The 22,417-nt window shown below is 36.1% G+C and overlaps 1 protein-coding gene across 3 annotated transcripts; it reads left to right on the plus strand.

The window, feature by feature from the left end:
* The first annotated feature begins 3,539 nt into the window (after positions 1–3,539).
* Positions 3,540–13,561, plus strand: pfkfb3 (6-phosphofructo-2-kinase/fructose-2,6-biphosphatase 3). 3 transcript variants are annotated; one of them, XM_016287915.1, is made up of 16 exons: positions 3,540–3,835; positions 6,805–6,933; positions 7,044–7,140; positions 7,248–7,314; positions 7,738–7,812; positions 7,894–7,950; positions 8,095–8,219; positions 8,307–8,514; positions 8,751–8,897; positions 8,987–9,091; positions 9,175–9,304; positions 10,085–10,147; positions 10,236–10,300; positions 10,383–10,562; positions 10,711–10,733; positions 12,808–13,561. In XM_016287915.1, the coding sequence occupies exons 1-16, from the start codon at positions 3,754–3,756 to the stop codon at positions 12,812–12,814; spliced, it is 1,560 nt and encodes a 519-aa protein (XP_016143401.1). In that variant the 5' UTR covers positions 3,540–3,753; the 3' UTR covers positions 12,815–13,561. The 3 variants fall into 3 exon arrangements, with proteins under 3 accessions (XP_016143401.1, XP_016143399.1, XP_016143400.1); XM_016287913.1 differs by lacking the exon at positions 12,808–13,561 and adding an exon at positions 12,475–12,755; XM_016287914.1 differs by lacking the exon at positions 10,711–10,733.
* The last annotated feature ends 8,856 nt before the right edge of the window (positions 13,562–22,417 follow it).

The following is a 22,417-nucleotide window of genomic DNA, read 5'->3' on the forward strand; positions in this document are numbered from 1 at the left end:
GTTGAATTGGTTATTTAAATAGTATTTTATTTTTTAAGAAAAAAAAATATTAGCACACCTAATCCACGGAAAAGTATAGGCTAATTAATCTCAGTGCAAAGTTAAGACTTACATGTTGTAGTTTATTAGCCTACTTTTAACTTCTAGCCGTATAACATTTAATCATTTAGGCTAACAGACCATTTTATCCAACGCGACTTACAAATGAGGACAGGGTCATTCTACAGAAACGTCCACTTTTGGTATGGCAAGATGTCTTAAAATGTATTACTTTTTTTAACATTTAAACTTAGATCACATTATTATATTACCTTTTGACTTTATGAATACACATAAATGACAGCTTAATGATTTTTAATCTTTTTTGTGCATTTATTTAAAGACCACATGTACCATTTTTTTTGTCACTGGTGTTACCTTACGTTACCTTACGGTTTTTATGAAATATTATTCCTCAATTCTTTTAGTACATGTAGTCAGAGTTACAGAACAATAATGATAATGCAAAAAATAAGGAGATTGTTTTATTTATGTTAAGCAGGTTTGTTAAAATGTGACTGAATGATGTACACAACCATGTATTTGCTATAACAATGAAAATATTTGTAAAAACTGGTTATAAACAAGTAATGATGCAATCCTTTATATCTTAACTCTTGAGTGAAGCAGAATTCAATAGATGTAAAATTATTATCATGTCACATGTGACACATTTTATTTAATGTGACAGAAAAAAAAAGTAACACCATGTGACATATACATAAGACCAAAGATCCTTACTCTTCAACTATAATTATGTAGTTAAGACTAAATTGTTACATTTGGCAATTAGTGAAAGCAGTTAGTAAAAGAGCATCACCGTAAACTGATCTTTACTGGTGTTACCCATAAGGAAGGTAACACCAGTGACAATTTTCATGAAAAATGCATTTTACAAAATGTCTGCTGCAAGGTATCAAACCACATGTTGTCAATCATGGGATACTCACTAAATTGAGTAGTTTAATCTATTTATATTCTAGTTTTTTTACAATTCCCTACACTGTAAAAAAATATCAGTAAAATTTACGGTAAAAAAACGACAGCAGTGGTTGCCGGAATTTTACTGTAAAAAAATACGGTAGCAATGTTTTAGGTTTTACGGTTTTAACTTAAATTTACAGTTAAATACCATAATTTCATTAACTGATATAATGTTAATATACCAACCTATTGAAGTACTGAAATCAGTTTTGTACCTTTGTAATACACTGATAACCACCAAATGCAGGAGGTGATGAGAAAGTCACATGATGAACCAAAGCCCATCACAAGCAGCTTTTAAATACTAACATACAGTATATAGAAGGTGCACAGTGTCATTCACACAAACACCAAACACCATCATGGTAACACACATGAAACTGAAATAATGCAATAAACATTCATTTAACAACATTAGGTGTAACACACAATCCTAATATACAAAACTGATAAGAAAAAACTAGGATGAAACATAGTTATTTCAACAAAAAAACATCAAATTTGAAATGTAATGCAGGGAATTCTGGGAATGTCAATTTACTGTTATTCACTGTAAATTATACGGCCTTTTTCCACTTACAAAAATGGTATGCTACCGTTAAATTAATGTCCGATACATGTAATGTCCAATACAGTTTTTCACCGTATATAGTAGGGGAATTTACCGTTAACCATTTAACAGGTTTTTACTGTAGCATTTTTACAGTCTTTTACCGTTAAATTTTACAGTGTAACAATAAAGTAGGTCATACCAGTGACTTCCACTAAAAGCTTCATATGAAATCATGAGATAAATAAAAAAAATTCTGATAACTGAAAAGAGACAGTGGACTTAACATGGGCCCTTTTCTCACAGATCTTCAGGAAATAGGAGGAATGAAGTCAAGTGATGTCATCAGTGTGATTTTTATTTCAAAATAAAAGATTTTTGTTAAACGGTAACACCAGTGACACAACTCCAGGGGACCACTACTTTCATTATATATTTTCTAATATTTATTTGCCATTTTGTTTTTTGATTTCATTTACATCATATATTTGATAGTTATGAATACATCATTGTATTTTAAATGGTATAAAAACCTCAAAATAAAGCACTTTTCCTCTGTGCATGGCTGTGGGGACGAGCAGTTCATTGAATGAACAGGTTCATTGTGCAGTAATAAAGACATGAAAGAGTGGGAAGTGATACCTGCTGGAATCACGAGAAAGTGTCATGAAGCTTGGGGGAAACAAAGCTGTTCTCATCTGACTTGCAATTTACTTGCTTTCTTTGGGTGTCGCGTGTCTGTGTGGAAAGGGGAATAAACAGAATCATTTGTTTTCAGATATACAAAACCTTCAAATGTCTTCTAAAATATTATAATGAATGTAACGGTCAAATATTATAATGAATAAACCGACTAAAATATCGGTCGGTAAGTGTTATAATCTAAAGCGCTGCCACGTGAGAACTAGACCCAAAAAAAAATCATTTTCCATTTAACGACGAGTGTAATATTTTCTGGACAGAGGTGATGTGAGATTGGACACGCCCTCGGGTTTCATCCTGTACGTGCAGCTCTCAGCATTCACTGAAGATCTCAAAACCAACAAAGCCTTAAGAAATAAAAGCATCGCAGTCATTTGTTTCTCGTGGAGCCTACGTTACTCTTATACTACTAAGTATAGCAATTGATATTAAAAATATGAAACCAAATGAAAAGGGGAAAAAATAACACTAGGCTGGGTATTAACATTAAATTCAGAAAATTAAGTCACTATATAATGTTCTAAAAATGTTTTTGGAATATTTCGGAAAATCTTATTTTTATTTAGGCTCAGTAGCCTAATTAATTGGTTTGTTTTGAACTTTTTTGTTAAGCAAAACCTAATAACAATGCAATCGGTGATTTCACTCAAATCACGGTAAACGTTATACAAATAAACTCTCGAAAGTACATGCACATTAAGTTTCATTTAATTACTGATTCATCAGTTAAAAACAACAACAAAGTACAACCTGATAGAAAAATAAAACCGATATTATTTCACATGTAGCTTAAGTGTCGACCGTTACATTCATTATTAATCTACTACTTTTATGGCAGGAAGTAATCATTTGAAAAACAACAAGCCAGTGAATTTATAGCTCTGCTATTATTGCAGGGGTTTGGGAAGATTGATGGATTGATGTAGTGACTCCTCGCACGTAGGCAAGTGGGGATGCCCACTCCACGCGTGACCTGCATCTTTAATGCTCTTGAGTGCACAGCTTCACATGCCTTTTTATCAGTTTTGTGCATAGCATTAGCATCTAGAAATATAACACAATATCAAAATAATAATAATAAATAGTCTATTATGCAACGCATGAATATAAAGTGTGAACACCATGGTTGTGTGTTCATTTCTTTCATAATAAGCAACCTCTAGTATTTGGCCGCAATGTGGCGCATGTGAACGCTCTCACCGGCAGACACGCCTTCTGCAGTCGCGTCGCAGCATCGTGTTGCCGGTTCCGTATTTAAAGCGCAGCTGATGGGAGACGTGCCGTTAGAGATTACCGAGAAGCAGAGCGAGGAGGTCTTCAGCATTGTAACTGATACAACTCGGCGCAAACCTTCAAACAGCGTTTAAAGAAGAGCGTCGCTAATCCTTCATTTTGCGTTTGTGTTCGCAAAAAGTCTTTGCGAAGCCGGCGTGTAACGTGCCGCTGCATTCTTGCTGATATTTCCCAATCCTAAAGGAATGCCAAGGGAACTAACACAGAACAGGATCCAAAAAATCTGGATTCCCTCTAAGGATGACAAACCTTCAATGCCCCGCACATGTAAGTAATTACATACAGACTATATATATATATATATAAATTAAATGTACATTATATTTTCTATTAAAGATGGGCGAGCGCATACATTTATTATTATTATCAGTGTTGGGGAAAGTTACTTTTAAAAGTAATGCATTGCAATATTGCATTACTCCATAAAAAAGTAACAAATTACGTTACTTAGTTACTTTTTTTTTGGAAAGTAATGCGTTACGTTACTTCTGCTCTTCTTTTTAAATCTGGACAGGGCTTGCTTGTTTGTTTTTAAAATAAAAAAGTTCTATTTTTGGCAAATATAAAAGCCCTTTCACACCAAAGGTGAAATGAATAAGCCTCAGGCTGAAGGGAAAGTACATTTAAGCCCGTACAGTAGAATGCAGAAGAAGACATTTCAACACACTTTAAGTAAAAAAAAGACATAAATGTTCGTCTAGAGTAATTTGTGCTTATTAGTGGTTAAACTGGATCATCGAAGGTCAGAAGCAAAGACATTGGTTAATAGAATGAGATTAAATACATAAAGGATATTTGTGTTGTTTACCATTTAATTATTGCAGGTTTGCGTCATATTCTGAGTTGCATTATTTTTATTCATTTTGAGGAATACTGAATCTGAGTGTTTTTTTGTGTGTGAGTGAGATGAATTAATGCATATTCATATTTATTTTAGAACTACAGTAACATCTGATTTCTCTCGACATGGGGACAGGAGAGCTGTCAATCAATACATTGGAAAAAAAAAAGTAACTTGCGTTACTTTTTTGAAAAAGTAACTCGGATATTCTCTTGTTAATTCAAAAGTAATGCGTTACTTTACTAGTTACTTGAAAAAAGTAATCTGATTACGTAACTCGCGTTACTTGTAATATATTACCCCCAACACTGATTATTATTCAACAGTAAAGCGCACTTTACATAATATGACATTAAATATTTCGCTAATAAATTTAAACTGACTTATGAACATTGTAATTTAATGCATGCGCTGATCAAACTGTGACATAGCTTAAGGTGAATTAATTGTCCTTTTAACATTCTGAAGATTGTAAGAAGAGCTCTGTCTCAAGTGATTCTGTTGTCATGGGAACCCACCTCTTTTGTAAAGACTTTCGAACTCAATGGCACGCTGGTGACTCCAGGGATTCGCAGAGAGGAATGTGGGAATATAGCGCTGTGATTGGTGGAATATATTTACCTGCACTTGGCGTGAGTGTGATGCCAGTAGCGTATGCATAGGAATTACTCATCACAACACAAGTGAAGCATTTTAATATCTGCAGTGATATCACCCTGACCGTCATGTTGTTTAGTTTGATTATAATCAAGGCATAATTTAATGCAATAAATAATTAATTGCATATATACAGGAGTGCTCAAATTTGGGAAGATAGAAAGATCGCAAGAGAGAACATTTGGGGGAAAAAAACAAATGTAAACTATATATTTTAATCTAAATATAAATAATATAATTGTAATGATTTATGCAATGATACATTGTTTTTTTTGTATCACATTTCATTTTTGCAGGTTTTAAAGGAGTCATATGATGCGATTTCAAGTTTTCCTTTCTCTTTGGAGTGTTACAAGCTGATTGTGCATAGATAAGATCCCTGAAGTTGCAAAGACTAAAGTCTCAAAACCAAAGAGATATTCTTTATCAAAGTTAAGACTCTGCCACGCCCCCCTAAAACGACTCGTTCTAACACGCCCCCACATATCTACCTCACTATGTGGAAATATTAGCATAATGCCCAGCATTCACAATTCACTGGGTCAGCTGGCCAATCAGAGCAGACTGCGCTTGTTGGAAGGAGGGACTTTGTAGAAAACAAAGCGTTTGAGAGAGGCGGGGCATAGAGGACCTACAATAATGTACAGTATTTGAAAAATAATGTGTTTTTTGAACATTAAAGCATGTCAACATATTCTGTTACACCAAATACACAAAATAATGATCTTTAAAAAAGCATCATTATGACCCTTTTAATACAGTACAATAATTGTATCCAGGACGGTATGCTTGTTTTTATTTATTTTTAATTTTTCTGCAGTATTACAATATAATGTTGAATATAATGAAATCGCTATTAAGAATGAATGAAGGAAGGAATCATAATTTCCTTTATACATAAAAATATAATATATAATTACAATATAATATAATATATAATTTTCTTTTCATTTTGGGGTGAATCATGACCTAGACATGTTCTCCATAAGATTCTGTCTGGTCAGTGTACCTGGACAACCAGTAAAAGACTAATAAGATCATTGTCTGTCTCTGCTGACTGAGCTGAGTTTGAGGTTGTGTGTTTCCGTTGGGGATCTTCTTAAGGATTAACCCCGACTGCGCTGGTTCACATTGCCTATTCACATGGCCACCTGCCAATGGACGTCTGTAATTCATTGAGAAAAACTGCTGTGCCCTTTTTCTCTCTCTCTCTGATAGGGATTACTTTTACCCCGTAAATAGCATGATGAAACCGAAACATAATCAAAATATACAAAACTTTGAATCCTAGCCTAATGCACAACTGCGTAAATACATCTATTTTGTGGCAATTCCCATGAAACGTCAGACTTGCGCAGAAACATTTACTTCTTGGAGGATTTATGTGTCTGTGTGTGTACGAGAAAGTGAGACTTATCTGCGTCTGACCCGGTTAACGTCTCGCTGCCGGCGGCGTGGAATGTGCATGCGCATTTAAGTGTAGTAAATGTTTAGCTTAGAAAGTGCATCTGTGCGCACATGACCTGGCTCATAGCTGGCTGTCTGATTGGCTGGCGGGGAGGGTCGGTAAAAGGCTGCCCATTGCACGTGACCCAGAAATCATGTTAAGTGAGGGAAATTGAAAGAAAAATTTCGGTTTGTCTTGAAAACCCCCTAAAATATTGGCTTGTTGCGATTCTGTGTATACACATTTTTCAGCAAAATGTGACCATGTATTTTATTTTCTCTTTTATTTTAGCACGTGGAGGCCCCCACCTGGCAAACCCCCCAACAGTGATAGTGATGGTAGGGCTTCCTGCTCGGGGCAAAACCTACATATCAAGGAAACTCACACGCTACCTCAACTGGATTGGTATTCCCACAAAAGGTAGAAAAAAATCAAGCAATGTTAAATAAATAAATATGTTTGTATTATATATTATTATTATTATACACATTTTGCAGGAATTCTTAATTGCTGAATATGTGTATTTCTAGTCTTTAACGTTGGCGAGTATCGTCGAGAGGCAGTGAAACACTACAGCGCTTACGATTTCTTCAAATCGGACAATGAGGATGCCGTTAAAATCCGACAGTGAGTTCTGTGCCTGAACTACACAATTCCAATAAGATGGAAATTAATTCTTCTTCAACTCTTTTATGTAGCTATATGAAGTAATTAATCATTTGTTTTGTCTCCAGGCAGTGTGCCTTGGCCGCTCTGAGAGATGTCAAGAGTTACCTCACTGAAGAGGAAGGTCAAGTGGCTGTGAGTACTGTATCTTTTAGTGCTGTCAAACGATTAATCGCATCCAAAATAAAAGTTGTTGTTTACATAATATATGTGTGTGTACTGTGTATATTTATTATGTATATATAAATACACACACATGAATGTATATATTTAATAAAAAATAAAAATGCTTACATATTAAATATATTTATATATAATATAAATTATATGATTATACATGTAAATACATTAAATATTTTCTAAATATATTTGTATATATATATATATGTGTGTGTGTGCATGTGTGTATTTATATATCCATAATAAATTTCAAATTTTGGATGTGATTAATCGCCATTAATCGCGATTATTCGCTTGACAGCACTACTGTAGATGTATAAACAGCTTGCAGAACGTATAAAAAAAAGAGCAGATCCTCACCGCTGTATCTTTCCACAGGTTTTTGATGCAACAAACACAACCAGAGAGCGGCGAGATATGATCCTGGAGTTTGGTGCAGAAAATGGCTTCGAGGTCAGTCATAATATCTTGAAAATTGCTTTTCTGATGACAATTACAAGGACGAAGACCACTAATACAAATGTACTTTTGCAGATTTTCTTCATTGAGTCTGTTTGTGACGACCCAAATGTAATCGCCTGTAATATCTTGGTAAGTTGCATGATTAAGAGTTTCAAACAACATAATTTAACTTTATATGTATCACTTAATTATATACATTTTTGTATAATGACTGCTAAATTACTGACGATAAAGTGTGCAACACCACTAAACACTGCATTCATACTTAAACAGGAAGTTAAGGTGTCATGTCCTGACTATCAAGATTGCAACAAGACGGATGCCATGGATGACTTTAAGAAAAGAATTGAATGTTACAGAATGAGCTATCAGCCACTTGACCCTGACCAATATGACAAGTATGTTAGCAATACACACACACACATTTTCTTTGTCAATGCCTTGTCTTTAATATCACAAGATTAACCACTTGTTTGTCCTCGCAGAAATTTGTCCTTCATCAAAGTGATTGACGTGGGTCGTAGATTCCTGGTGAACCGCATTCAAGACCACATCCAGAGTCGGATCGTCTACTACCTGATGAACATCCATGTGCAGCCACGGTCTATTTATTTGTGTCGCCATGGTGAGAGCCAACACAACATGCAGGGCCGACTGGGCGGAGACTCTGGACTGTCTACACGTGGACGAAAGGTACTATGCTCATAAATCTTGGAAAAGAATGAAAAAAATGCAGGAGGTTCGACTTGTGAGGTTGGGTGATTATTTTAAGTAATCTTAAAATGACTTACACCTTTCATAAACAAGCATGTTTTTGCCAGTTAGCTCAATGATGGTATTTGTAAAGTCTGAAACAGTGTCCTAGCCAAGAGTACTAAATTACCCATCTGTCCAAACTCTCCAGAGTAACAAACCGTCCCACTCTGTAGTTCGCAGGAGCTCTTGCTGAATTTGTGGAAGAGCAGAACTTGAAAGACTTGAAGGTTTGGACAAGCCAGATGCGCCGTAGTATCCAAACCGCCGAGGCCCTCAACGTGCCGTATGAACAGTGGAAAGCCCTGAATGAGATTGATGCTGTAAGTTCTCTAGCATGCATCTCTGGTTTGGTGTTTCCGCAAAGGTACTCCATTTCATTCTCCTTAAAATGTCCGTATGTTGTCTACAGGGTCTGTGTGAGGAGATGACTTATGAAGACGTGAGGGAGAGGTTTCCAGAAGAGTTTGCTCTCAGAGATCAAGATAAATACTACTACCGCTACCCCTCCGGAGAGGTACAAACAGATGAAATGCCCCTGTTTTACTATGGCAAAGTATAAGAAAGTGTCCTTAATAAAATGCTTCTGTCTTTCTCCAGTCATATCAGGATTTGGTTCAACGGGTGGAACCTGTGATCATGGAACTGGAGCGAAAGGAAAATGTTCTTGTCATTTGTCATCAGGCTGTGATGCGCTGCCTATTAGCCTACTTCTTGGACAAAAGTGCAGGTGAGATTCTTAAATAAAACTTTGTCGTCATTTACTCACCTTCGTGTCATTTCAAACTCATATGCGTTTTTTTCTTTTATGGAAAACAATAGAGGTTTAGCAGAATGTCCCATATGCTCTTTTCCACACAAACTGAAGATAAAGTTCCACTTGAGCTCCAAAAATGAGCTTCTGAAGTCATTGAAACTTCCTTGTGTACCCTTGTGACAAAGAAGTACACTTTAGCATACTTTTAAAAGAGTAGGTAACACTTTAGATTAGGGAACACTATTAACTAGTTGCTTATTAGCATGCATATTATTAGGTTATTGGCTGTTTGTTAGTACTTATAAAGCAAATATTAATTCATGACCATATTCTAGATCTCTTAACCCTACCAAATACCTAAACATACTGTAACGACTACTAAAACTACCTTACCTAGTACTAATAAGAAGCAAAATTAGGAGTTTGTTGAGGGAAAACTCTTTGTTAATAGTATGTGTTTGCTAATCTAAAGTGTTACCAAAGCATACTTGAAATAATATGCTTTAAAAAGAAATACTTTTATATTTCTAGTACATATATTACCTTCAAGTGTAGTTCTACTTGATGAAGTTTATTTTAGAGTTTTGACAACACCACTTTCATAGTATGGAAAAGAGCAGCATGAGCATTCATCAAAATGTCTCTTTTTGTGTTCCATAGAAGAAAAACACAGCCATACAGGTTTGGAATGGCATGACCCCTAATCTCCATCTGCACACTTTTCCATACTAACCTTTAATTTCCTGTCGGCAGATGAAATGCCGTACCTGAAGTGTCCACTTCACACAATACTGAAGCTGACCCCAGTGGCTTATGGTAAGATTATTACCTCTGATCATATTTGATCCAATCTGAATAATAATGATAAGCATGACACAAACTAATTGTGTGTGTGTTTTTAAAGGGTGCAAAGTTGAATCCATCTCTCTGAATGTGGATGCGGTGAACACACATAGAGACAGACCAGAGGTAAGCACAAACATATACAATACACACAAACACTTTTTTACTATTTCAGGTTCTAATCTCTTGTTCTGTCTTCACTCTCTAGGAGGTGAAGAGAGGCCCGAGCACTTTGATCAGGAGAAACAGCGTGACCCCTCTCACCAGCCCTGAACCCAATAAGAAGTCCCGCATGGAGGGTCTGGATGATCCGATCATCAGAGAGGTGACGCCCGTCCAACTGACCCTGTGTTCAGTGTCACACACCACCCTCGCTCTGTCCACACAGGTGAGCCACAGTTACTGTCCTTATATCTTCACTTCATAAACCTGTAGTGACATACTAATCATTTCATACTTTACCCTTTTACATTCTCTTCCTGTTTCTCTCTGTTTCCTTCTATTTATTCTTCCTCATTCCACTTCATGTACTACAGCACTGGCTTAGTGAAGCTTGTCTGTAAGTATTTCCTCCTTCTGTTTCTTCCTTATCTTTTTCAAACGATTATACTTCCTCAAACTTTCCCAACTTAAAATGGGCCATACAGTGAATTTGACTTAAAGTCCCCATGAAATCAAAATTAAAAGTATCAATATGTTAGTCTTAAGGTTATCTATAAGGCAGTGTGCTCCAAAACAGTGACAAAATTCACATTTAGAAGATATAAGCATTCAAAGCTTGCAGTTCGTCACTTCCGCCAAAACGGCTCAACGATTTTTTTTGACGTCACATCGTACTTCAGCTTCTCATCAAACTTTCTGTCCAATCAGATGCTCTCTAGAATCCGAAGCGCCCGCCCCCTACACTATAAAATAGACGCTGAAGCCGTGGCTGAAATCGGTCACTTGTCCACAGAATTAGTATTTTCTGTACAGTGAATGGCACGTAGTGCACTATATAGGGGACAGGGAACGATTCAAACAGTGTAAATATGCTTTCCATTGAGGAAAAAAAGAAGTCTGGTTTCGCGCTGTGTCACGCTAACCACCGCACACACACTCCGGTCCAGAGACACGATAGCACGGAGCGGATCACATGCGCGAGTCGGCGCAGACCACAAAATGTATCGGAGCTTTTTGAATTCTACACAGAATGTTATATTTTATAGCAATATGGATGAGATTGTGGCTGGCATACCCTGTCAAATGCGGCTTTACGGAGCTCAACGGCTCTGAACGGCTCTAGCCCAAGCTGTGATATAAACGAACACTATTGGCTATTTTAAAAAGGGGCGGGGCTGCTTGATATGTCCCGACCTGTCTTCCTGTTTCAGTTTAAATTATCGACTTTTAATGCAACAAGAAAATGTTTCTCATATCTTTTGGTTGTTGGCATCCAATCAAACTCTTGGTCTGTCACTTGGTGATTTATTAAATCTAACCAATCAGATGTCCTCATAATTAAGATAAGCTCAGTATCTAAAGTTTAGCCAATCATGACAACCTTATTTGCATATAGAAGTCTTAAAGGTACAGCAGCAATCTTGTTTGTTTTAGAGGAAGGGTAGAAAATGGTAACGTAAAACAAAATTACAACTGATTATGAAGTTTAAATGTTAGAATTAGGGCTGGGCAAAAAAATCGAATGCGATTTTCATGCTCATCTCGTCGGTAAAGCCGGTTCTGTGATTAGTAGTAAATCTCCAGCACGTGCGTTCAGATGGAGCGGCATTTACTACACAGGCGATTCATAGCCGGTTTTGAACACGATTTTGCGTAGCTTGTCAGTGATCTACGGCTCTGTGTAGTAAATGCCGCTCCATCTGAACGCACGTGCTGGAGATTTACTACTAATCACAGAACCGGCTTTACTGACGAGATGAGCATGAAAATCGCATTCGATTTTTTTGCCCAGCCCTAGTTAGAATTTTACAAAATGGCCCCTTTAAAGGTGGTATTAATGAAGATATAATCAAGTACTGTAGTCACACTACCTTTTATGTTTATATCTTAATTCATATCTAATGTGGTAGAGTAGCTAAATAGTATTGCAAATTTATTTAAATAGTAAATAGTATTTGCAGACTGCAAATCTATACTGATTTTAGGATCAAATCAAGCGATTAATGAAGATATAATCAAGTACTGTAGTCACACTACCTTTTATGTTTATATCTTAATTCATATCCGGATACCCACTTTCTCGTTTGTTCTGAAAATGATTACTGTCTGTCTCTCGCTCATCTTTTGCATGCTTAAAGGCGCACTTTTTTACATTATCTACAAGTGCTCTTTCAGAGGTAATAGTCATAGAAACTAATGTGGTAGAGTAGCTAAATAGTATTGCAAATTTATTTAAATAGTAAATAGTATTTGCAGACTGCAAATCTATACTGATTTTAGGATCAAATCAAGCAAATCCTGCAGATTGGATTTAAATCTTGTAAAATGTGTTAAATGCATCTGTTGCTCAAAAAATCTGGAAATATTCCCGTTTTGAGTGCAGATTCCATACAGACTGGCCAAAAACAATAACAACACAGTAGGTCGACTGTTCAGTAATTAACCAAACGATCTACATTCTTTTTTCACAGAACCTGAAGAAATGCTCCATAGAGTGCCATGAACCCCCTCAGCTCTGCCTGTGAGATTTTAAGGCTGTATTGCTTTACTCAGCGCGGAAGAGTTTCCTGCCAAGCTGCTTCCTCTTTTCCTCCCAGAGAGGTGTGTGTGTGTCCATCTTTCAACAAATGGACACTAGAGTGCAACCTGGGTTTTTCTATTTATCCTTCATGAATTCGTAATTAATGTACGTATCGTGTGGTTTGTCCTAGTAAGGAGTTTAGTGATTTCTGTGTGTGTTTTTGCGTATGAAGGGAAATCAGAGCCCAGTGGCGGGGATTAAACAATGTTGTCAACCACCCCCACATTTTTGGACACTATTCCCTGTTTACGTAATACAGGATACCACTTGTAGATGATTTTATTCTGGTCTCGGCCAGTTTTTTTAACACTGACGGTAAGAATATGCCCTGAACTTTGAAGGACGATGCTAAAACAGACCAAAGATCACCCGCAGACGCTTACGGGCTGATTCGTGGCTTTTCTGCACTCACTTTCAAACATATATACTACAAATAAATTGCACATTATAATTGCACATTTAGACAATTTGCATTTATTTGTCTGAAATTCTGAGGGCGATAATGAATCTTACCATTTGTAATGCTGCTCACAGTTTTGAAAGCTGTTTAAAAGTTCTCATGGTGTCCACTGCAGTTTCAGATGATTTGTGTTATGGATATGGATTTGTTTTTTTGTGTGTTTTTAAGACCTGATGACAAGGTCGATGCGCAAGGTTATAAAAACAGGCTGCTTTATGTGTGTTTGGATGGGACAAAGTGAAGCAGTGTTTGTATTTGTTGTTTATATTTAATGTATTTTATGGTGTGACGGATATCAGATACATTTTTATACTGTTCATTTATTAATTCCCTAGAGTGCCTAGTGCTTGAGCTATCAGGCCTGAGCTGCTTTTTTACATTCTAATATGAGAATTATATTAAACAACATTTGGATTTTATTGTACTTTTATAATTTCAGTTTCAGCTTTGTCAAAGCCTGATTAAGAGATTAAAATAGTGTTTGATATTGTATGTTCAGATTTACCCTTGTAAACCAAATGTTTACCATTTGAATTTGTAAGAGATTTTACAGGAATGGAGTAAAATTGTAACACTTTCGAATCTAAGTACCAGCTTTAATTGTAAATATATAGTTCTGAGAAGACATCTAGTTGCTTTGAACAGCCATTTTTGGCTCCATTTTTAGTGTAAAACATTCTGTTTATCACACGACTAGGTGCAAAGTTGTATATTCTGGCTCTTAACGGTAATTCATCTGATCGCTTATGATACTTTAACCTCATTTTGTAATATCTTTCCTTTTTTTGTAAAAATAATATTTATTTATTTGTACTAGGCATTGTGTAAGCACTTTGTTCATTACCGAGATCATACAGCATATCAACATGTCTCTTTCTGAAGACAGTGAATCATTTATATGCATTTACTGAATCAATAAACAGTCTAAAAGAGGATTTGTGGGTGTTTATTTGTTTTCACAGAACTGCATTTCCTTTTCTTGCAATTTTTCCATAAATGGCCAAACACAGGGCGACAGTTTCCCATCCCACTGAGCATCCTGCAGCTTTCAGTCAGTTTGCTGTTTTTATTTAGTCATCCGCCTCGTTTCTAATGGGCACTATCTGTGTTTTATGGCCCTCTGTACTCTTTGCTTTGCTCAGCTGTTAGAACAGATATGAACTCAATGGAAACTTGTTGTTTAACCAGTCAAACCTTTCATTTACCATTCAAATTATTGTGAAATGATGCCATTTACATGAAATACTAGTCACATGGCATCTGGCACATGCCCACAGTTCGCTGCAACAGGAGTGCAATATTAGAATAAACTTGAAAACATGGAATGTGTATAAACAGTATAATAACCATTGGTTGCAGGACCAGCACAGACAGTAGTTACATTTTCATAAACAACAATAAAACATGGTAGCATTGCATGGACAGAATATGTATTTGGATCATTCTCGGGAAGAATTTTTAAGTTTATTTTTAAATCTTTGTATATGTTTAATACTTGATTTATGTGTGTTTGTTTTATCCATTGTAAAAAATATAAATTTGACTGAAAAAATGAAAATATGCTTTCATTGCCTACAAAAAAAAAATCCAATTTCAAAAAATAAAATAAAATAAATGATTTGCTAATGCACTTTCAGCCCTGTTATGCAATTTTCCTCCTTTTAAATAAATGTTTTCATAAACAAACTAAAGAAAAAATGAAATGTGATAGCTTTGTGATGTGTGTGTGTGTGTTTGTTTGACTGTTTATTTGTTCTTATATTTTAATAATAGTAATTATTGAATGCTTTAATTAATTAACTAAACAGTGTGTAAAATATTTTTCTACTATTGCATGTTCATAGAAACCATAAAAACGTTTCTGCACTTTAATTTCAACTCTGTCATGTTTTTCCTCCTTTTAAATAAACGGTTTAATTTCATGCATCGTAATTATGGGAACAACTCTTATTGCTGATCGCAAGGTTCAAATAGAGGTGGGAGCTACAGTTCTGTCTATTTCAGGAAATGTCAGTAATAATCATCTTCAAGCTTCTATTCTTTTATACAGAATTTTTGTGGCTGCATCTTCCTACTTCCTAAATGTCTATGCTGGCAATAACAGGAATGCTATTGAAACTAGAATATATAATTTTCAAATATGATTTCTCAATCAGCACTAACCTTTTCAAATGAAATGATCTAAAATCCTAAAATAACACCCAAAATATACTTAATTATACCCTTTGATTTAGAATGACCATGTAGGCTAGTAAATGACAGTGTAGACATGTGACTATTAACAGCGAGCTCTAATGGTTAGCCTATTTATAGCTCAATGTTGAGTGTGAGCTTCAGGCTAAAGGGATGCAGAACACACATCGGCCAACTGCAATCAGATCAGTGTGAAGTCAATCAAGTCATCAATGTTCCAGCTTATCACATGAGACGAACCCAACGCCCCCAGTTATTCATGTGCAGACGGATACAGTCGGCTTATCCTGCACGGTATGGAAATGTCCCACCAGCTGTTTATTGGTTTTATTGTGGAAACTTTGGGTTTTCAACTGTCCTGCAGAGTCTGGGATGCTTGCTTTCAAGTCCTCCTGCGAAGTTTGTATTTACGAGCTGGGAAGTCATAAAAGTCTGGTGCATCCAAGAGTAATAAGCACGTTGGTCGGAGAAAATTTAATTCTGCAAGGTTTTTTTGAATCTGTTTCTAAAACACCATGAAGAAAGCGATGAAAAATGATACATATGTAGGCATATGTATTTTCCCACTCGTAATTACAACTTTGTGGTGCCGTTCATGTACATTCAACTCATAAATACAATCAATGAATCATGACTTGAACGCAGCATTAGCTCCAACCCTAATTAAACACACATGAACCAGTTAATCAAGGTCATTAGAAACGTCCATGCAAGCGTGTTGGAACTGGTTGACGTGTTGGCCCTCCAGTAGCAGGACGACATCCTGGCCTTTGCGCGTCGGTTGCAGGTGGTATCGGAAATCAATATTTGTCACCTAATAGGCCTATTGTGCTTTTCCACAAAGAAAACCAATATCTTAGATTTGTTTTATATTTGGGATTTTTTCCTCCTGCGAAGTTTGTATTTACGAGCTGGGAAGTCATAAAAGTCTGGTGCATCCAAGAGTAATAAGCGCGTTGGTCGGAGAAAATTTAATTCTGCAAGGTTTTTTTGAATCTGTTTCTAAAACACCATGAAGAAAGCGATGAAAAATGATACATATGTAGGCATATGTATTTTCCCACTCGTAATTACAACTTTGTGGTACCGTTCATGTACATTGAACTCATAAATACAATCAATGAATCATGACTTGAACGCAGCATTAACTCCAACCCTAATTAAACACACATGAACCAGTTAATCAAGGTCATTAGAAACGTCCATGCAAGCGTGTTGGAACTGGTTAACGTGTTGGCCCTCCAGTAGCAGGACGACATCCTGGCCTTTGCGCGTCGGTTGCAGGTGGTATCGGAAATCAATATTTGTCACCTAATAGGCCTATTGTGCTTTTCCACAAAGAAAACCAATATCTTAGATTTGTTTTATATTTGGGATTTTTTATTTTTTTTTTAGAATGCTAGCTAATTGTAGGCTACTCAGGCTAGTCTATATGATGTTGTCAAATGTGCTTGTATGCTTTGTATGTCTGAGAAAGGTTGACGGAATTGACGGAAATTCTGATCAATATTATTGTGACAATGCAAACTTGAGTAGTCTGAGGGAATTCTATTTTCTAGTTTATATTGTAATTTTATCCAGTGCACATACGACTGACTTCCCTGTTGAAAAAATCGGCATATGCTGGTTAGGTATGTTTTGAAGCTGGGATGCTGGTTCAAGCTGGTTTAAGCTGGTCCTTTGCTGGTTTATGCTGGTCCTTAGCTGGTCATGTGCTGGTCTTAAGCTGATGTGCTGGTCTTAAACTGGTCGGACCAGCTTAGGATCAGCATAAACCAGTTTAAACCAGCTCAAATCAGCATCCCAGCTTCAATGGCTTCATATGCTGGTTTTTTCAACCGGGTCAGAGGTGCGAGGCACTATATATTTTGGTTTTGCAGGAAGAGAAAGCTTTAAGTGCACACATAGGCTATGCTGAAAGTCGTAGTTTCGAAAATGTGTAAGTTGGAAAGTTTGAGTTTCTTTCTTTTTGAAGTTTTGTTTTTCATGAATTGTGCATGACTCAGTTATTTTCTTGTACCGTTTTCTCACAACTGGAGACTGTGGCTGAAGGAAGTTGGATCAGGGTCATGATAATAATAATGAAACCACACAGCTTCCTGTATGCAGAGCTGACATAGATGAGCAATGGGCAAGAAACTTCACTCATTCTCTAAAAACAAAGACGACTCTGATTACTTTGCCAACTTTTGCTTGTTAAATCATTGGATAATTAATGCCCATTTATCCAGATCTGCTCTTCAAATTATGAAGTCAGACAGACATTATGAAGTTCCCATGAGGTGGTTGTTTTGGATATTTTGGTCTATTTTGGTCTATGGAAAACCATAACGTCACGTGTAAAATCCAGTTGGCCAGTGGTAGAGAGACCGAGAGGGAATGTAGCTAAAAGTATAGTTCATCCATCTATTATAAGGTGTACTGAACGCGTGTTGTCTAAACATCTCTTGAATGCTGGTAAAACCTAAAAAATCAAGTCTTCATGTTAAAAATAGCTTGATAAAGTCAACAAATGTCTTCTGTCATATGCAAAAATGCCACCTAGACAATGGTTCTACGATTAACTTAGGCTAACGATGCTTTTGGGAAACACAGCCCAGAACATTCTAGCAAAAGCACACCAAAATGCTACAAACAAATCAGAACACCTTAGCATGTAGCAATTCCATAACAACACCCTTCACATGGAACTGGGAAAATGTAGTTGGTGTTAAAAAGTTGGCCAGTAGTTGATGTCGCTTTGTAAAGAAACATTACGCGCCTCCTCTCATACACATTTCTATAGTGTGAACCCGTAAAATGCATGTGCATGATGTCACTGTTTTCACAAATTTGTATTTTCGTAGTTAACATAAAGACTATAATGGTATAGTTTTCAAAAACTCGCACTTGAACTAACGGCTAAAAATTAAATTTTTAGTTGAAAACGGTGTTGTGTAAATGCCCTCTACAGCATTTTGGGGTGAAAAACGTAGTTCTATCATGACAACTCTCTGAAAATTTTAGCATGGTAATGGATATGACAGTGTTAATGCATTTGGTTTTAGTGGAATAGATCTGCTACGCTGCTGAATTGCTGCTGCTGTTGGCTATTGCTGTTGTAGATTATTGCTGCTACTGCAAAGTAAGCACAGGAACTTGCTACTGCCGATACATACGTCGATACGATGCTGTGAGTTTTTAAGACACACTGCTGCTGCACAAATAGCACATAAAATAACCCGCAGCAGATCTATACAGGTGGAGCTGGGGAAGGTGAAGGGTTTTGAGGAACTCTGAAAGCGCGCTGCGAACTGCTTTAGTGATTGCTAACCAGCCATGTAAATGTAAAGCAGCAAGCTCAATATTAACAATCAGCTTTTGCCAAGTAGTTTAACACTGTGAATATCATCAGTTTGCGTTAAGGACCCATCAGCCTGTGCCATCTAGAGTTTCATGACAGAACTTGGCATTTCTTTTTAATATGTATTTCGCATTTAGCCACAAAGAATGATGACAAGCTAAGTATTTTAGCATTTTAGCTTCTGTTTATGGTGGCTTCCCACACGTGTCATGGCCATCAACGTTATTTCTCTCTCAAGCACTTAAAAAAAACTATTTTTTTCTGTCTGGCACAGCTAAAATAAATATATAACTGTTCTACTGGCTGACATGATCCTGCTAAACTCTGTGTCTTTAAATAGAGCTGTAATTCTCTGGGATTATAGTTCACTGTGGTGACTTAGCATGGCTGGCAAATACACACGCAACACACACTATCTATGGATCCGCTCCCACGGTTTCTCATTTGCTTAATCATGTAATTAGCCAATTAAGTAATGTATGGTTTTGAAGAGGAAAAGAACCATGCTTAAGTCCCTTTTTGCAGCTAAAAATGACATGCTATGCATTATATGCAAAAAAGTGTACATTTACATCATGATGACGCACCATGTTCATTTGGGTCTGGGGTTCTCATTAAACCCTGAGTCAGATCTTTTGTTAGATCTCGTAAGGACAGGAAGGCCGGTTTCTAATCTTGTCAGTCAAAGCTGACCCATCAGGCACAGGTTTACCTGCGTCACTGGGCCTAAAATGACAACAGCGTTACGTGCTCTGCAAGAAGAAGCAACCTGTGCACAATTTTATCAAAGATAAAAGACTTTTATCTTATAATTGCACCATGACCGTTTCATAAAATTATATTATCCGTGTCACAGAGTCTGTTAAAAAGAATGTCCTAAGTTCAGTGTTAATTTTAGTAAATTAAAGTACTTTTATAGTAGTTGTTACTATTTTGAATAGGCTTTTATTTGTATAGATTTTTTTTTATTTTAGTTTAAGTTTTAGTCATTTTGTTGTGCTTTTATTAGATTTTTTAAATTCTATTTAGCTTTATTTCAGTTTTTCTTGATTTTAGTACTTCAGCATATTCAATTTCATTGTAAATTTTATTTCATTCTTAATTTGAATTTTTCAACTAAAATATTATATTTCAGCTTCAGACTCCCATTCAATATAAGTACAATACTGTCGATGACCATACAACAAACAAAATTCAAGCTTACAGAAATACTTTTATAATGGAGGCAAATGTATTTAAAATGGAAAATATGAGGTATTAAATGATTAATGAATGAAATGGTTAGTAAGTTATTTAATCACACTAGTCTCATGCTAACATACTAATTACACAGTAATATATAGAAATATAAGTGTGTATTTCAACATTTATATTGGTACGTTGCCTTGCCCCATAGACTTTCAGTGTACATAAACTACATTAAACATAATTAGCAAATCTGGAAGGTGCATACAAATTATTGTTTGTGGTAATCAATCATGTCACAGATGTGTCTGTAAGCTTTTTTTGTATTGAATCCAAAACAGGACTTTAAAAATTGTAATGTCAGCGAGGAAACTGAGGAGGAAAAATTCAGGACAGAGGGCATAGAAATGACAATCAGAGAGATCATGGAAAACTATAAGAAACTGCCTGCACCATTTGTATGGGATTCTATTATCAGCTACAAGGTGATATTTTATGAAGTGAAGTAAAGTGACATGTGGCCAAGTATGGTGACCCATACTCGGAATTAGTGCTCTGCATTTACCCATCCAAAGTGCACACACACAGCAGTGAACACACACACACACCGTGAACACACACCCGGAGCAGTGGGCAGCCATTTATGCTGCGGCGCCCGGGGAGCAGTTGGGGGTTCGGTGCCTTGCTCAAAGGCACCTTGTTGTGGTATTGAAGGTGGGAGAGAGCACTGTACATTCACTCCCCCCACCTACAATCCCTGCCGGTACGAGACTCGAACCCACAACCTTTGGGTTATGAGTCCGACTCTCTAACCATTAGGCCACGACTTCCCCAAATGTCTTTATGTCTTTATGATCAACAATGCCCAAACAAGGAAGTCTTGGTTCAGTTACCTATAGCATGAACCATGGTGATGGATATGAACCTAAAATGAAACCAGTAAGTGAACCAATGTGCAATTTCCATTTCATCTCAAATCATCATTCATACTGTGATTGATTGATTTACACTTATTTAATATAATTTTTTGTTTGTTTTGCTAAGGTTAATTTTCATACCTAGCATTTTCTGCTACAAATTACAAAATATTTTCCTACTTTTTGCATAATCGACAAAAATGAAAAGGGTTGTTTAGAAATGGCACACAATACAAAATATATTTTATTCACAAGTGATAATAACTTAGATTTTTCTTGATTTGTTGACATCTCATTTGAACACAATAAATATCAAAATAGTTTGTGATTCTTTCACTCTTTGTTCAGAATATGGTTTAAAGTGTTATGGTTTAAAATTAAAATGTAAACTTTATGATATATTTTCAAATGATATGCTTAACTATCTGAGACAAAGAAAATTAATACGTAACAGCATTATTGCATTTTAACACAATATCGAAATGGTTTGTGATTCTTTCACTCTGTTTCAATTATGGTTTAAAATGTTAATAATTAAAATGTTATGATATTTTAACATTTCATAATAAAAATATCTAGGCCTGAGACAATAAAATTAATGCATAACAGCATTATTGCATTTTAACAATATTGAAATTGTCTGTGATTGTTTCACTCTTTGTTTAAATTATGGTTTACACTGTTTTGGTTTAAATGTTAATAATTAAAATATTAATATGGTGTTCCTGTGGCTCAGTGGTAGAGCATTGCGTTAGCAGCACGAAAAGGTCGTGGGTTCAATTCCCAGGGAACACATATACTGGTAAAAAATGTATAGCCTGAATGCTTTGGATAAAAGTGTCTGCTAAATGCATTAATTATAATTATAATATTTTAAGATACATTTTATGATTAAATATTGGTGTCCGAGACAGTAACATTTACTGCATTATAAAAGTAGTAATTAAAAAAAAATAAAAATAAAAGTCTGATAATAAAAGTCTGTTTTGATAAAAAAAAACAAAAAAAACATTGAGGCAGTGGCCCTAATTAAAGCGACACCCATCAAAGAATAACAGAAATATGTGTAATACCCAGAATTAAATGGGAACAATCCTTGTTTCAATCAGCGCATCCGTGGGGTATTAAGATCTCATCTGAGATGGCAAACTGGCACTACTGTCCTCATGTGGCACGCTGCTCTCTTTCACATTTGCCCCTCCTCCTTTTTTCTCTCTTTATCCCTCGTTCACGGCTGAATAATTAATCCCAGATGCTGTGTTCAGACTCACGTACTCACTTTCTGGCTCGCTGCCCCACTGTAACCCCCTTTCACACATGCATGCTCATATTTGCCAACATGAACACACAAATAGAAAAGAAATGCTTACTCCGCATTCTTTTTTTATTCTGAAGCGACAGT

This window comes from Sinocyclocheilus grahami, unplaced genomic scaffold, assembly GCF_001515645.1.
Source record: "Sinocyclocheilus grahami isolate Dianchi unplaced genomic scaffold, SAMN03320097.WGS_v1.1 scaffold226.1, whole genome shotgun sequence".
NCBI classification, from domain to species: Eukaryota; Metazoa; Chordata; class Actinopteri; order Cypriniformes; family Cyprinidae; genus Sinocyclocheilus; species Sinocyclocheilus grahami.